Here is a 17931-nt window from a genome sequence, read left to right as displayed (position 1 = left end):
ATAGTCAGGGAATCATAAACAGGTGTGTATAATTAAGACAAAAGCAAACGAACAGGGAAACATAGATCGGTGGTGACTAGTAAGCCGGTGACGTCGACCGCCGAACGCCGCCCGAACTAGGAGAGGGGCCGACTTCGGCGGAAGTCGTGACATTTATTTAACCAGGTAGGCCAGTTGAGAACAAGTTCTCATTTACAACTGCGACCTGGCCAAGATAAAGCAAAGCAGTGCGATACAAACAACACAGAGTTACACATGGGATAAACAAACATAAGGTCAATAACACAATAGAAAAGTCTATATACAGTGTGTGCACATGTAGTAAGATTAGGGAGGTAAGGCAATAAATAGTTCATACTGGCGAAATAATTACAATTTAGCAATTAAACACTGGAGGGATAGATGTGCAGAAGATGAATGTACAACTAGAGATACTGGGGTGCAAAGGAGAAAAAATAATAATAACAACATGGGGATGAGGTAGTTGGATGGGCTATTTACAGATGGGCTATGTACAGGTGCAATGATCGGTAAGCTGCTCTGACAGCTGATGCTTAAAGTTAGTGAGGGAGATATAAGTCTCCAGCTTAAGTGATTTTTGCAATTCGTTCCAGTCATCGTTCCAGTCATTGGCAGCAGAGAACTGGAAGGAAAGGCGGCCAAAGGGGGAGTTGGCTTTGGGGGTGACCAGTGAAATATACCTGTTGGAGCACGTGCTACAGGTGGGTGCTGCTATGGTGACCAGTGAGCTGAGATAAGGCAGGGCTTTACCTAGCAAAGACTTATAGATGACCTGGAGCCAGTGGGTTTGGCGACAAATATGAAGCGAGGGCCAGCCAACAAGAGCATACAGGTCGCAGTGGTGGGTAGTATATGGGGCTTTGGTGACAAAATGGATGGCACTATGATAGACTACATCCAATTTGCTGAGTAGAATGTTGGAGGCTATTTTGCAAATGACATCGCCGAAGTCAAGGATCGGTAGATTAGTCAGTTTTACGAGGGTATGTTTGGCAACATGAGTGAAGGAGGCTTTGTTGCGAAATAGGAAGCTGATTCTAGATTTCGTTTTGGATTTGGGATGCTTAACGTGAGTCTGGAAGGAGAGTTTACAGTCTAACCAGACACCTAGGTATTTGTAGTTGTCCACATATTCTAAGTCAGAACCGTCCAGAGTAGTGACGCTAGACAGGCGGGTGGATGTGGGCAGCGATCGGTTGAAGAGCATGCGTTTAGTTTTGCTTGCATTTAAGCGCAGTTGGAGGCCACAGAAGGAGTGTTGTATGGCATTGAAGCTCGTCTGGAGGTTTGTTGACACAGTGTCCAAAGATGGGCCAGAAGTATACAGAATGGTGTCGTCTGCGTAGAGGTGGATCAGAATCACCAGCAGCAAGAGCGACATCATTGATGTATACAGAGAAAAGAGTCGGCCTGAGAATTGAACCCTGTGGCACCCCCATAGAGACTGCCAGAGGTCCGGACAACAGGCCCTCCGATTTGACACACTGAACTCTATCAGAGAAGTAGTTGGTGAACCAGGCGAGGCAGTCATTTGAGAAACAAATGGTTTTGAGTCTGCCGATAAGAATGCGGTGATTGACAGAGTCGAAAGCCTTGGCCAGGTCAATAAATACGGCTGCACAGTATTGTCTTTTATTGATGGCAGTTATGATATCATTTAGGACTTTAAGCGTGGCTGAGGTGCACCCATGACCAGCTCGGAAACGAGATTGCATAGCGGAGCAGGTACGGTGGGATTCGAAATGGTCGGTGATCTGTTTGTTAACTTGGCTTTCAAAGACTTTAGAAAGGCAGGGTAGGATAGATATAGGTCTCTAACAGTTTGGGTCTAGAGTGTCACCCCCTATGAAGAGGGGGATGACCACGGCAGCTTTCCAATCTTTAGGGATCTCAAACGATACAAAAGTGAGGTTGAACAGGCTAGTAATAGGAGTTGCAACAATTGCGGCGGATAATTTTAGAAAGAGAGGGTCCAGATTGTTTAGCCCAGCTGATTTGTAGGGGTCCAGATTTGGCAGATCTTTCAGAACATCAGCTATCTGGATTTGGGGGAAGGAGAAATGGTGGAGGCTTGGGGAAGTTGCTGTGGGGGGTGCAGAGCTGTTGACCGGGGTAGGGGTAGCCAGGTGGAAAGCATGGCCAACCGTAGAAAAATTCTTATTGAAATTCTCGATTATCGTAGATTTATTGGTGGTGACAGTGTTTCCTAGCCTCAGTGCAGTGGGCAGCTGGGAGGAGGTGCTCTTATTCTCCATGGACTTTACAGTGTCCATGAACTTTTTGGAGTTTGCGCTACAGGATGCAAATTTCTGTTTGAAAAAGCTAGCCTTAGCTTTCCTAACTGACTGTGTATATTGGTTCCTAACTTCCCTGAAAAGTTGCATATCGTGGGGGCTATTCGATGCTAATACAGTACGCCACATGATGTTTTTGTGCTGGTCAAGGGCAGTCAGGTCTGGGGTGAACCAATGGCTATGGAGCATGCTTATTTAAGATGGTGAGGAAAGCATTTTTAAAGAATAACCAGGCCTCATCTATGAGGTCAATATCCTTCCAGGATACCCGGGCCAGGTCGATTAGAAAGGCCTGCTCGCTGAGGTGTTTTAGGGAGCGTTTGACAGTGATGAGTGGTGGTCGTTTGACCGCGGACCCATTAAGAATGCAGGCAACGAGGCAGTGATCGCTGAGATCCTGGTTGAAGACAGCGGAGGTGTATTTAGAGGGCAGGTTGGTCAGGATGATGTCTATGAGGGTGCCCGTGTTTACTGATTGAGGGTTGTACCTGTTGGGTTCCATGATAATTTGTGTGAGATTGAGGGCATCTATCTTAGATTGTAGGACGGCCACAGTGTTAAGCATATCCCAGTTTAGGTCACCTAACAGTACAAACTCTGAAGATAAATGGGGGGCAATTCATTCACATATGGTGTCCATGGCACAGCTGGGGGCTGAGGGGGGTCTTTAACAAGCGGCAACAATGAGAGACTTATTTCTAGACAGGTGGATTTTTAAAAGTAGAAGCTCGAACTGTTTGGGCACAGACCTGGATAGCATGACAGAACTCTGCAGGCTATCTCTGCAGTAGATTGCAACTCAAGCCCTTTGGCAGTTCTATCTTGGCGGAAATTGTTGTAGTTGGGGATGAACATTTCAGAATGTTTGGTGGCCTTCCTAAGCGAGGATTCAGACACGGCTAGGACACCAGGGTTGGCAGAGTGTGCTAAAGCAGTGAATAAAACAAACATAGGGAGGAGGCTTCTGATGTTAACATGCATGAAACCAAGGCTTTTGTGGTTACAGAAGTCAACAAATGATAGTGTCTGGGGAATAGGAGTGGAACTAGGAGCTACAGGGCCTGGGTTAACCTCTACATCACCAGAGGAGCAGAGGAGGAGTAGGATAAGGGTACGGCTAAAGGCTATAATAAGAACTAGTCGTCTAGTGCGTTGGGGACAGAGAATAAAAGGAGCGGATTTCTGGGCGTGGTAGAATAGATTCAAGGCATAATGTACAGACAAGGGTATGTTAGGATGTGAGTGCAGTGGAGGTAAACCTAGGCGTTGAGTGACAATGAGAGAGGTTTCGTCTCCGGAGGGACAAGTTAAGCCAGGTGAGGTCTCCGCATGTGTGTGGGGTGGGACAAAAGAGCTATCTAAGGCATGTTGAGCGGGACTGAAGGCTCTACAGTGAAGTAAAACAGTAAAAACTAGCCAAGACAGCAGTAGACAAGGCATATTGACATTAGAGAGAGGCCTAAAGCAATCACAGGTGTTGATCAGGAGTGCTAAGACAGCAACAGGAAAATGGTGATGAATGGGCAGAGCGGGTCAGTTGCAGGACCTGAGGACCACATGCAGGACCTGAGTTCGAGGCTGGGGCCGACAAGTAAACAAAATGAGGTACCGTGTTATTGAAACAGTTCAGGGGGCATCAGCTGTGTAGCCGAGTGATCATAGGGTCAGAAGAGCAGCAATAGGTGAGTCAAGGTGCTGTTCGGTAGTCACTCCTATGCTAGGCAAGCAGGGGACACAGCGTTCTGAAAAGCTAGCGGGCCGGGGATAGTAGCTGGTTCTTCGATATCGTAACAGAATAGCCTGTTGAGACCACATCGTGCGATCACGTTGGCAGTCCAGTCGTGATGGATCGGCGGGGCTCCGTGTCGACAATAAAGGGTCCAGGCCAATTGGCAAAGGAGGTGTTGTAGCCCTAGAAGTAGCTGGTATATGGGCCTAGCTCGAGGCTAGCTCAAGGCTAGCTGGTGCTTGCTTCGGGAGAGTCGTTAGCTAACAGTAGCCACTCGTTTGCAGCTAGCTAGCTGCGATGATCCAGAGTAATGATCTGGTGTAAAGATCCGGAGCGGCAGGAATCCGGTGATATGGTAGAGAGAAGCAGTCCGATATGCTCTGGGTTTCAGTCCATTCTCTTCCATTTGGTGCCTAGTGAATACAACCGTGTACACACCTAATGACACAATTGTTTAGGAATATGAATAGCACTGAATAACACCTCTCAAACCATAAGCCAAATGAGATTTACCACCAACCAGAGAGGCACAATTGCATACTACTCTACATCCTGGCCACTTTCCACAATCATGCATGTAGTCTGATTTGATCTGTGTACTGGCAGAGGGAATTAACTGGAGAATTCTCTATTCAATCAACACACCAGAGTCTGTCTGCCTTTCTAATGGCTATGAAAAGGTGTGAATAGTTTCCTGACCAAAGTAGGAAATGATTGGCCTTATTAACTTTATTTCCCCCAGTGGAATTAATTATTATTCAGCTGACTTTCAGCGGGTGACAGGATGAGGAGGGACCCCCATAGCTCACCCTTTTAGAAGGGTGTTGTTTTCCCATCTAGTAAATCAATTCCAAAACATATTTCTGCTGAATTTGCCGTTCTGGCCCCCTCTTGGGTCCACATGGGTCTCCTCTTTCCTGCAGCATATTCTGTACTCACACACAGTAGCGAGTTTCTTTGCACAGATTTAAAATGTGACACAATGTGCAACATTAATGTATACCAACTAACAGATACAAGATCCGTGCATACACTGAATAATTTATTGCTGAGAAAGATGAAGATGAATAGGTGTTATTTTCATCATGTAATTGCGGGTTATCCTAAATGCTGTTAACTAAAAGCAATGAATGTTTAATACCTGCGAATCTTCCTTTGGCATCTTCCTTTATAAGGAGAATCTTAAAGCGCTGACAATGAACAGTATCGATATCAGAGGAGGTGAGTGAGGCGTTTTATACACCGGATTTTGTTATAACCAATAGCAGATTAAATATCTGAAGGCTTTACTTATTACCAATTCACCACAATTACAATGATTGTGATATGTGGTTGTCTTACCTACAGTAGCTACCTTAAGCTGAATGCTCTGACCGTAAGATGCTTTGGATAAGTGTCAGCTAAATGTCTTCTCTTTTTTTCTTCATCCAATAAAAACATTGTAATTCACAGTTTAGGAAATACAATGTTGTTTAAGAAGGGTTGTTCCGTGGGGGCTGCTGATGCACGGAAGCATCCTATTAAAGCCTGACATGTAAAGGCAGTCCAACAAAAGATTGATATATTTAGTCAGACAGACAGCTACTGCTAATGAATGCGACTGGCAGCGTGGTGTGAGATCCAGCTCTGAGACGATTCCTGTGAACGCGTAATGTGTGTTCTTTGTGAGCCTGGCTGGTAGACAAAGGGAGACAGAGACATTTGCATAGGGAAGGATGGGCATTTTTTATTGCTTATTATTGCACATCAGGTGTTCTTCCTAGAAGAGCAGTGGATATGTGGCTTGTTTTATGAGGGCAGCGAGACTTCGGGAGAAACGGAGTCCCACTGAGGAAAGGATTTATTTCTGTCTACTCTGAATAACATTGAATGAATCTGAACCTGCTTTTTACACTTCAATGGTAATGCCGATAGCATTATATTGCAGTGGAGGATATAGGGTTATGGTCCTAGGAGATTAGGGAGAGTAAATTATGAGTTGAACATAATCTAATGAGTAGATAGATTTAGCAGCCAGATAACTCTGCATCATCAGTGGCAGTGCATATCTACCTCTACCACTCCAGTATCCCTGCACATTGTAAACATGGTATTGGATCTGACCCTGTATATTGCTCACTTATTTTTTATTTATTTAAATGTATTGTTTGTTTTTTGTTCTACCTTATGTTATTTTTAGTCCTGCATTGATATTGATTCCTGTATTGTTGGGTTTAGAGCTTGCAAGAAAGGAATTTCAGTGTACTTGTGCATGTGAAATAAAAACTTGAAACAAGGCTGGATGCAATTTTAAACCGTGCATATAGGCACCAGGAGACCACCCTCAACGTCCTGGCCTTCCATTGTCTAACAACAATGTGAACTTATGAACAAACCAAAAAATGATGATAAGGAATGCCTCCTATTCAAATTATATAGCCATACAAATGAATATAATAGTGTATACTTGTCTATATGGAAGGACCCTTAACATTTCAGTATGTATTTTTGTTTACGATGCCTTTCTGATAAGCTTGTTTGGTATCCTTTGAAGCAAGTAATAACATTTTCCTAACATTGATGCCCTACCAAGGCCCCGGGATGCTCCACCTAACATTGTACTGGCTCTAAATAGGTTGGAGGACCCTAAGGAACCAACTCAAAATGTTCCTGTATCATCATTTTTGTTGGTGGTAATTAGGTAGCAGTGCAGCTTTAGCATATGTGTTATAACTAAACACAGTTGAATTCAGTTGAGTTTTGAGGTAACTGGAAGAGCACAGTCAATCTCTCAAAAACGGCCTATGTGGCATCGATATGAGTCTGAAACATTTATTCTAGTGACATAAATTTACTATAAAGTGTGCATAGGATAATTGTTGTAAAAAAATAAGTATTGTCCAAAATGTTACGTAATGAATGGGTTGTGTACTGTTTTGGCAGAGGGAATGTACAAACGCTTGCCACGTGCGAACACACACACAAGAGACACTCACATTAAACCACCCCCCGAGACAACTCTCGTTTAGCTTCAGTCATGGCCGCTGCATTTCTTTAAGACCAAGCTGGAAAACAAGGCCAAATCAGGGAGTTCAGCGCCCCTTTAAAAGGTCTTGATGGTGTTGTCAACCTTTTCTTCCTCTATTATTACAGCATGGCTCAGCTATAGCATGCATGTGAAACATTCAGACTTGCAGATTATTGTTGTTTTGTTGTAGTGTCTCCAGCAGCGCTGAAATAATTTGCAATCTGTTAACACTCTCTTGACTGATAAATTCTGGTAAGGATATTCTGAGCGTTGTTAGCGGTTTGCGTGACATTTCAAAGATTCAAACAATTACTGTCATGGACAAAATATTTGTAATTATCACCTAATTTAATACTGATTTGGTGCTGAGACTATTAAACTTGGATTAAATGTTGCATTCAATGTTTTGCATATACTACATTGTATTGTAGCCTAACTGATTCAGTTTCCGTAAAACACACATTTACTGGCTTGTGGTCAGTTGTTATTCTTCTCCATTCTGCCTGGAGAAATTCAACCCCTGTGTCTGAAATAGCATCACAGGAGGTTGGTGGCACCTTAATTGGGGATGATGGGCACATGGTAATGGCTGGAGCAGAACAGGTGGAACTCTATCAACAACATCAAACATACAGTATGGTTTCCATGTGTTTGATGCCATTCTATTCGCTGCATTCTAGCCATTATTACGAGCTGTCCTCCCCTCAGCAGCCTCCACTGAATTACACCCTATTCCCCTGGATTGAACACCTCCCTCTGCAACTGTCTCCTGAACTTCCTGACGGGCCGACCACAGGTGGTGAGGGTAGGCAACATCACCTCCATCATGCTGACCCTCAACACGGGGGTCCCACAGGACTGTGTGCTTAGTCCCTTCTGTACTCCCTGTCCTTAGTCCACATCACTAAGGACTTAAAATGGTCCACATGCGCACAGTCGTGAAGAAGGCGCGACAGCTCCTCTTCCCCCTCAGGAAGTTGAAAAGGTTTGGCATGGGCCCTCAAATCCTCAAAAGGTTCAACAGCTGCACGATTAAGAACATTTTGGCTGCATCACTGCTTGGTACGGGAACAGTACCACCCTCAATCGCATGGTGCTACGGAGGGAGGTGCTTGCTTCTTCTTCTTATTTCTTATTTTTATGTTTTTGTTCTACCCTACATTATTTTTAGTGCTACATTGATATTGCTTACTGCGTTGTTGGGTTTGGAGCTTGCAAGAAAGGTATCTCACTGTACTTGTGCACGTGACATTAAATCTTTAAACTATTCCCTATATAGTGCAATGCTTTGACCAGGGCCCTGACTCTTGTGAATGAGGGATTATTATAGGGCTCTGGTCAAAAGTAGCACACTATTTAGGGAATTAGGTGCAATTCAGTACCCAGATGAGGTCTCGATAATGGATTCTTCCTTCACTTAAGGAGGCAGCTCAGCAGCACTAGGTCTGGTATGACTCTGTCCTAAGCGTAGTCCTTGCAGTCTTATGTTTGCTTCCCAAATTACACCCTATTCCCTAGTGCACTGCTTTTTATCAGAACCCTATGAGCCCTGGCCAAAAGCAGTGCACTGTAAAGGGAATGAGGTTCCATTTGGGCACATTCTATGTGTACACTGTGAAGCCCTGGCCTGGCTTGTGTGCTGTAGCCTGCAGCTCCCACGTGCCTCAGACGTCTGCATTCTAGGCCAATGTTTTGCAAATGCAGGATAGTCTGAGGGCAACATGTTTCACCACTGGGCCTTTAATCGCATAAAGCACGCTACTTATCTAGTGCCATCTTGGCTAATCAGTGACCCTGTCGAATCAGCGAACTGCCTTACTATCATATAGCTAGGGAATTCATGATGACACTTAGCCCTAAGAGGTGATAGCAACATCTTATTACATTATCAATTGCACTAACAGCATAGTTGGAATAATATGGTTGGAATAATAATAATAATAATAATAATAATAAATTATTATTATTCCAATAATCATGGTTGGAATAATAATAATGTCGAAGTAATTGTTTCTCTCCTCGGCGGCTTTAGAAAGAATCCAACACTCAGCACTATATTATTATTAAAAAGGTGTCTGCTCAGGTTCAGTAACAGGCATATGCAAGAAAATGGATTAGAAGTTATATTGTAGTGGAGCTCAACTATGGAAGGAGAGCATAAGGTACGTCAGCTTTTAGACATGGCAGGTTTATTATTTCTCTTCCAGGGTCAGACTTCCAGTGCTACACTCACATAATCCCAGTGAAGAACGAGGAAGGCGTAGTGATGCTGTTCATCCTAAACTTTGATTACGTCCTTGAGGAAGGAAGCAGCGACTCGACAGAGAAACTGAACCACACATCCCCGGAAAGAACTGATTCCAGTGAGTATTTTACCCTATGCACTGCACTGTACTGTATACTGGTAATGTGGGTATGAAATATTACAGTTGTTTTGACTCTTCCCAATACAGAATGGATGTGCATCAAATGGCTCTCTATTCCCTACATAGGACAAAGTAGTGCACAATATAGGGAACAGGGTGCCATTTAGGACCCAGCCTGTGTAATGATGTAGGACTGCAGCTAGATCAAGGAGCCCATCGCATAGGAAGCCCGAATTGACTTTGTGGTGCCTTCCTTCCAGTTCCCAAAGACTCACTCCTCTTCAATAGAAGAGCAATTATACAAGTGGATTCCACTAATTGCGATTATTCATGCTCGTCCTCATCTACATCTGCAAGAGGCTAATTAAGCAAGTTGGAACAAAGTTAAAGTGGAACAAAGCTTAAAGTAACTGTCCAGTGTTTCATTAATTATATTACCAATAATTAATAATAATATGAGTGAAACAGTTTTCCTTCCAGAATAAAAGTATTTAAATATGTTAAAAAGCAGCTTTTCTGTTTTGGAATGGTGTGGGCTTACCCCAACAACAAAACAGTGTGGGCCATGTAAGTCTATGCCCGTCATAAAGATATTAATGTGAGTAGACCGCTGATTGGCCAGCTCAGCCAATGAGCTAACATGACATCATGTTCTATGAGGAAATAGCAAGCATTTTTTAAACTAAAGCAAGTAAATGCTTTGGCCACAAATACCAAGCAATCCCAGTTGAATGAAACAAAGGGTTTAGAGCTTGGTGTCATTTTCAAACAGATTAAAGAGATGTTTTGGAACTTTGGCGAATTTATCAGTATTTTTAAACCTCCCACTTTGGCCTGGATGTGTCCATGTGTAGTTCATACATGCATAATCTATTAGCAGAATTACTGTTTTTCCTCAATTAACCATGACATCCCTAGTTTGATAGTGACTATTTTCTGCAAGCTGTAAAGTGCCATTTCCCCTATTTAGGGAATATACAACATCATTTGGGTATGAGTTAATTAACAGAATATGAACTTTTAAAAGTGATATTTTCACTGGACAGTTATTTTATCATCTGAAAGACAGATCACTAGATTATGTTTCTTTTCACAAGGAAACTGAGTAGAAAGCAAAAAATAATAGATAATGGGCTTTATCTATCGACTAGCTGTTTCCATAGGATAAATGAGCACAGATGCCTTTTTAGTGGCAGGAGAGCTTTTGCATGGCCATTTTATTTCACAATTTATTTGGCCTCCACGATTGTGGAATATTGCCATCTCTGCTCTTGTTTTTATATAGAGATAACAGAGCAGTGGTGTTTGAACTGGGAGCTGTGTCTTTACCATCTCCTCCACTGCTGTGTGTCAGAGGGTGTAAATGTCAACAAGACATCTCTGCTTGCTCCTGATTGAAGGTGCCGAGCATGTCCTCTCACTGAGCAAGGCAGAGCCCTCCCCTTGGTTCAGCATGAATCCTGAACACTGCACCCAAGGCGGTGGGGGTTATGTTTCCTCGTGTGTCATGCTGCACAATTCTGGGAACTTTCAATAAATACCCTGGTTTTCTGGGGGGAAAAAAAGGGGAATTTATTGAAAGTTCCTGGAATTTTGCAACGCTAGTTGTGTGTGTGTGTTTGTGTGTGTGTGTGTGTGTGTGTGTGTGTGTGGCGTGTGTGTGTGTGTGTTTTTAACATGACTAATCAGAGCTGATCGCTTCTTCCGTACTAGAGGTCTTCACTGAGGGGAAAAAGCGCCACAGAAGGAAGGGACAGATACGCAGGTGGTGTGACAGATCAGCAGACAGACACCACAGGCACACTTATGCTTTATCCATTTTATGGACATAAATGCATAGTCCCGCTGTTATTGGCCTCATACAAATATGCTTTCCTTGCAAATTGATTTTAGGGACCATGAGGAGCTAATTATGATCCCATACATACTGTACGGGCTCCAGGTATCATAGCAACTAGCACAATAGTACATGCAAGTGAGAGCATAATCCCTCCTTCACAAAGTCTGCACACAGAACCCACTTCTCAGGATTTTTTCCAAGATGTCACCAAGACCTGAGCAAATAGAACAGCTACACATTACCAGGAAAAGAGATGCATTGCACCGTATGAAAATGTATCTTTCCGCTATGCTATTTGTGGGAAAATTACAGTGGTATAGATTCACATAAAATACTATCAATTATTTTAATTTAGGTTTCTTTTGTCAACTAGATTCACTGGGTGCAACCAAAGAGCTTTCCTCTCATTATGTCTTCCTCTTTGAACCATTTAATTGTAATTTCATACTGAGTTATTGCGACGGATTAATAGCTGCTGTATGAAATGGAAAATGTATGTGTTTAGAGTAAATGACCCGTAGAAGGCTTAATGGTATAAAGCAGAGAGGCAGCCGCAATGCCCTCTCTTCTTTCCCAAAGGAAATAAATACTGTAGAGTAATGGGGCTGAATCTAAAAGCACATTCAAAATTCAATTCCCTTTCTTCTTGCTTCTCAAATATTCTGCTCTTTTGACGTTTCCACAAAACACACAGGAACTGTGTTCTACAAAAAAAACTGGGAACATTGTATTTTGACATAAGCACGAGTAATACACTAAAACAGGCCCATAAATCCAATAATTCAGAAGGCTCAGAGAGGATCAAGTGGTCTCTGCCCTACCATTCATAAATCAACAGATTTTATCTGCAAGTGACCATTCATACCAAGCAGTCCCAGTTGAATGAAAACGAGCACGTGAAGCAGGAGGCCATGCCTGGTGATGCTGGGTTTAGATCTTGGTGTAATTTTCACGCAGATTAAAGAGACGTTTCGGAACATTGGCGATTTTTACGTATTTTTTTAACTTCCTGCTTTGGGCTGCACGTGTCTCGGTGTAGTTAATGCATGCAAAATCTATTAGCAGAATTACTGTCTTACCTCAATTAACCATGAAATCCTGAGTTTGAAAGCAGCTGTTTTCTGGAAGCTGTGTGGCGCCATTTTCCCTATTCAAGGAATCTACACACATTTTGGTGACATACTGCAAGCTTGGCCCACTTGGGCCAGCCCCCTAACAATACTGTATTTAGAAACATGAAATACATGGCTCTGGCTATTGCTAGCTAGCTTATAAAAATAGAAAATACTTCACATAGTAGCTACAGTATGTAACAGTATGCAAATATTCAACTGATAAAGGTACAGGATTAGCGGTACCAATACTTTCTATTACTTACAATTTACATATGAAATCAAAAAATCATAAGTCTATTTGCAGTTAGCTTCCCATATTGAACATCAACTTATACAATGTGTTGCTCGTCATTAGACTAGCCGAGGGAGAGGACGTGTGGTCCACAGATGAGTCGAGCAGCAAGGGATGGAGTAGAAGCTCCGAGTTTAGGGTCCGACCGAATGACAAAAAAGCGAGAGCAGATGATGACACAGCAGGATGGCATGGCAAAATGTCAATGGAAATATCATAGGCCTCATTTACTATAAAATGCATATCTTCTAAACATAACTCCTACCCACTGTAATGCAGGGATATTCGATAGCATGAATAATATCGTTATTCAGTATCATTCCAGTAGGCTATGAAACGTTTTCTAGCACAATAGCCCTGTTACACCTGTATAACTGTACCACTTATGGAACCTTTGAAAGGGTCTCTATGGATCACATAAGTGTCTTATATGAAGTACATCACATTCATACACAAGCATTATACAGAACTATATGTCTGACAGTATATATTGTCACATATGTGAGAAACACAGGAATTGTATAAGAATCATATAGGAATTAGGCCATAATCATATAAGATTGGTCTTTAAAAATGTGTGTAAATCATTTTCATTTGGGACATTACAAGGTGAGAGTTTACTGCAGCCGTAGCTTTATAAAAGTCTAGGTGTCTTATGAAAACCCATGTTGACACAGTACAGGGCATTCGGAAAGTTTTGAAACCCCTTGACTTTACACGACGGCTGAAGTGGGGTAAAGCTTCGCCTCAGCCTAAGATCCTGAACGCTCTGGAGCAGGTTTTCAGGATCTCTCTGTACTTTGTTCAGTTCATCTTTCCCTCGATCCTGACTAGTATCCCAGTCCCTGCAGCTGAAAAACATCCCCACAGCATGATGCTGCCACCACCATGCTTCACCGTAGCGATGGTGCCAGGTTTCCTCCAGACCTGACGTTTGGCATTCAGGCCAAAGACTTCAATCTCGGTTTCATCAGACCAGAGAATATTGTTTCTCATGGTCTGAGAGTCCTTTATGTGCCTTTTGGCAAACTCCAAGTGGGCTTTCATGTGCCTTTTACTGAGGAGTGGCTACTGTCTGGCCACTCTACCATAAAGGCCTGATTGGTAGAGTGCTGCAGAAATGGTTGTCCTTCTGGAAGGTACTCCCATCTCCACAGAGGAACTTTGGAGCTCTGTCAGAATGACCATCGGGTTCTTGGTCACCTCCCTGACCAAGGCCCTTCTCCCCCGATTGCTCAGTTTGGCTGGGCGGCCAGCTCTAGGAAGAGTCTGGTGGTTCCAAACTTCTTCCATTTAAGAACGATTGAGGCCACTGTGTTCTTTGGGACCTACAATGCTGCAATGTTTTGGTACCCTTCCCTAGATCTGTGCCTCGACACAATCCTGTCTCTGCACTCTACAGACAATTTACCTCGACCTCATGGCTTGGTTTTTGCTCTGACATGCACTGTCAACTGTGGGACCTTATATAGACAGGTGTGTGCCTTTCCAAATCATGTCCAATCAATTCAATTTACCACAGGTGGACTCCATTCAAGTTGTAGAAACATCTCAAGGATGATCAATGGAAACAGGATGCACCTGAGCTCAAATTCAAGGCTCTTAGCAAAGGGTCTGAATACTTATGTAAATAAGGTATTTCCATTTATTTATTTATTTTATGCATTTGCAAAAAAAATAAAAAAAACCTGCTTTGTCATTATGGGATATTGTGTGTAGATTTATTTATTTTTATTTATTCCATTTTAGAATAAGGCTGTATTGAAACAAAATGTAGAAAAAGTCAAGCGGTCTGAATACTTTCCGAATGCAATGTGTATGTGAATGCATTTGTTATATATAAAGTCCACTGATTGTTTTATGAAAAAATGTAATTTGTCTCTTTGAATAGTATTTACATTTATACATCTTTACATAATGTTATTCTAGCTCGATGATTGTCACTCCAATATGGTAAGGAAATTGCCAGGCCCCTGGAAGCCCAAAGGAAGGTCAAGGTCTGGTGGATGCGGGACTGGGGGTTCATGACTGCTGATGTCCATCTCCTGTGGATAGAGAATATATACAAAATGTATTTAGCATACACAAAAGTGTTACATTTATTTAATTTGTTATTTGACCTTTATTTAACTAGGCATATCAGTTAAGTACAAATTCTTATTCACAATGGACGGCCTACCAAAAGGCAAAAGGCCTCCTGCAATATAACTATAGGACAAAACACACATCAGAACAAAAGGGACAACACTACATAAAGAGAGACCAAAGACAACAACATAACAAGGCAGCAACACATGACAACACAGCATGGTAGCAACACAACATAACAACAACATGGTTGCAACACAACATGGTAGCAGCACAAAACATGGTACAAACATTATTGGGCACAGACAACAGCACAAAGGGCAAAAAGGTAGAGACAACAATACATCACACAAAGCAGCCACAACTGTCAGTAACAGTGTCCATGATTGAGTCTTTGAATGAAGAGATTGAGATAAAACTGTCCAGTTTGAGTGTTTGTTGCAGCTCGTTCCAGTCGCTAGCTGCAGCGAACTGAAAAGACGATGTGTGTGCTTTGGGGAACTTTAACAGAATGTGACTGGCGGAACGGGTGTTGTATGTGGAGGATGAGGGCTGCAGTAGATATCTCAGATCGGGGGGAGTGAGGCCTGAGAGGGTTTTTATAAATAAGCATCAACCAGTGGGTCTTGCAACGGGTATACAGAGATGACCAGTTTACAGAGGAGTATAGAGTGCAGTGATGTGTCCTATAAGGAGCATTGGTGGCAAATCTGATGGCCGAATGGTAAAGAACATCTAGCCGCTCAAGAGCACCCTTACCTGCCGATCTATAAGTTATGTCTCCGTAATCACGATGATCATCTGAATCAGGGTTAGTTTGGCAGCTGGGGTGAAAGAGGACTGATTACGATAGAGGAATGTCAAACAAAAATATATATATTTTTATTTTTATTTCACTTTTATTTAACCAGGTAGGCCAGTTGAACAAGTTCTCATTTACAACTGCGACCTGGCCAAGATAAAGCAAAGCAGTGCGACAAAAACAACAACACAGAGTTACACATGGGATAAACAAACGTACAGTCAATAACACAATAGAAAAATCTATATAGAGTGTGTGCAAATGTAGTAAGATTAGGGAGGTAAGGCAATGAATAGGCCATAGTGGCGAAATAATTACAATTTAGCAATTAAACATTGGAGTGATAGATGTGCGGAAGATGAATGTGCAAGTAGAGATACTGGGGTGCAAAGGAGCAAAAAAAAAAAAACAATATGGGGATGAGGTAGTTGGGTGGACTATTTACTGATGGGCTGTGTACAGGTGCAATGATCAGTAAGCTGCTCTGACAGCTGATGCTTAAAGTTAGTGAGGGAGATATAAGACTCCAGCTTCAGTGATCTTTGCAATTCGTTCCAGTCATTGGCAGCAGAGAACTGGAAGGAAAGGCAGCCAAAGGAGGAGTTGGCTTTGGGGATGACCAGTGAAATATACCTGCTGGAGCGCGTGCTACGGGTGGGGCTGCTGGGCCGTGAGCTGGTGGCGGGACCCAGCCCTGAGCCTGGAGCCAGTAACGGCCCCGGGGGAGCTGCGGCACCTGGCCACATGACCTGTCGGTCCGATTCTATTCTCAAACCTAGTACTTTGCTCATGTGAACCCTACAGAAGATTTAGCTATGATTGTGTTAGTGGATTTGTCATTTCTGTGAAATGATCAATCAATTTAAAACCACTAGCAATCTCAGCATCATCTTCAATTTCTCCTCCGAGTTGTCATCAGCCCATGCAATGCTGAAGACATAGATGAATCAAGTAAACTCTATGCTGCTGCCGCTTCTATAGAATCACTGATGAGCCATCACATAACCTCAATTAGCGACAGCTGTTGTTTAAAACTGACTGAGCATCAGCTGACAAAAGGCTACACTGTATTGTAATATGTACAACTGAAAATTGTCGGTGTGGAACAACAGGCAGGTAGATGGCCATCTGGGGAGATGGTTCCAGCCATTTACGAACAACATGTTTGGCCCAACAGGTACACTCAATGATGGGTTAGACCTATTGTTTGTAAACTGCTGGAACCATCGTCCTTGTCACCTACCTACTTGCTATTCCACAGGGCAGAAACCAGAGAGACATCTTCCTTACAGACCATAAGAGTGATGATGCCAATCTATTACATGACATACATTACATGGCCAAAAGTATGTGGACACCCCTTCAAATTAGTGTATTCGGATATTTAGGTATATAAAATCAAGCACACAGCCATGTAATCTCCAAAGACAAACATTGGCAGTAGAATGGCCCATACTGAAGAGCTCAGTGACTTTCAACATTGCACTGTCGTAGGATGCCACCTTTCCAACAAGTCAGTTCATCAAATTTCTGTCTTGCTTGAGCTTCCCAGGTCAGCTGCCCAGTGCTGTTATTCTGAAATGGAAACATCTAGGAGCAACAACGGCCACGAAGTGGTAGGCCACACAAGCTCACAGAACAGGACCGCCAAGTGCTGAAGGGCGTATCATGTAAAAATATGTCCTCGGTTGCAACACTCACTACTGAGTTTCAAACTGCCTCTCACAATAACCTTTTGTCGGGAGCTTCATGAAATGGGTTTCCATGGCCAAGCAGCCGCACACAAGCCTAAGATCACCATGCGCAATGCCAAGCATTGACTGGAGTGGTGTAAAGCTTGCCGCCATTGGACTCTGGAGCAGTGGAAACGCGTTCTCTGGAGTGATGAATCACGCTTCACCATCTGGCTGTCCGACGGACAAATCTGGGTATGGCGGATGCCAGGAGAACACTACTTGCCCCAATGCATAGTGCCAACTGTACAGTTTGGTGGAGGAGGAATAATGGTCTGGGGCTGTTTTTCATGGTTCGTGCTAGGCCCCTTAGTTCCAGTGAAGATGATTCTGTACTTCCAACTTTGGGGCAACAGTTTGGGGAAGGCCCCTTCCTGTTTCAGCATGACAATGCCCCGTGCACAAAGCGCGGTCCATACAGAAATGGTTTGTTGAGATCGGTGTGGAAGCAGCATTGAGTCCATTTGATCTCATCATAATGATCTGTATGATCCATGATATTAAAGAGATTCTCTGGTATATTTGTATACTTTTTAGCCAGAAGTTCAGAAAGTTGCACTCACAAGCCAAAAGTGGTCCCTGTAAATTGCGTACTATATCACGTCATTTTTCTCTCTCTCACTCTGCTGTGGGTGCATCATGCT

General features: G+C 42.9%; 1 protein-coding gene across 1 annotated transcript in view; it reads left to right on the top strand.

Moving 5' to 3' along the window:
• Positions 1–17931, top strand: part of LOC106586190 (voltage-gated inwardly rectifying potassium channel KCNH7) — a 116367-nt gene that overhangs the window by 17174 nt on the left and 81262 nt on the right. Inside the window, exon 3 of the mRNA XM_082968906.1 lies at positions 9259–9414. Coding sequence (XP_082825032.1) covers positions 9259–9414 — 156 coding nt within the window. The remainder of the gene's footprint in view (positions 1–9258; positions 9415–17931) is intronic.

The sequence above is a fragment of the Salmo salar genome, chromosome 25 (assembly GCF_965601325.2).
Source record: "Salmo salar chromosome 25, fSalSal1, whole genome shotgun sequence".
Lineage (NCBI taxonomy): Eukaryota > Metazoa > Chordata > Actinopteri > Salmoniformes > Salmonidae > Salmo > Salmo salar.
The sequence above is the reverse complement of the archived record's forward strand: the minus strand, read 5'-3'. Positions and strand labels throughout refer to the sequence as shown.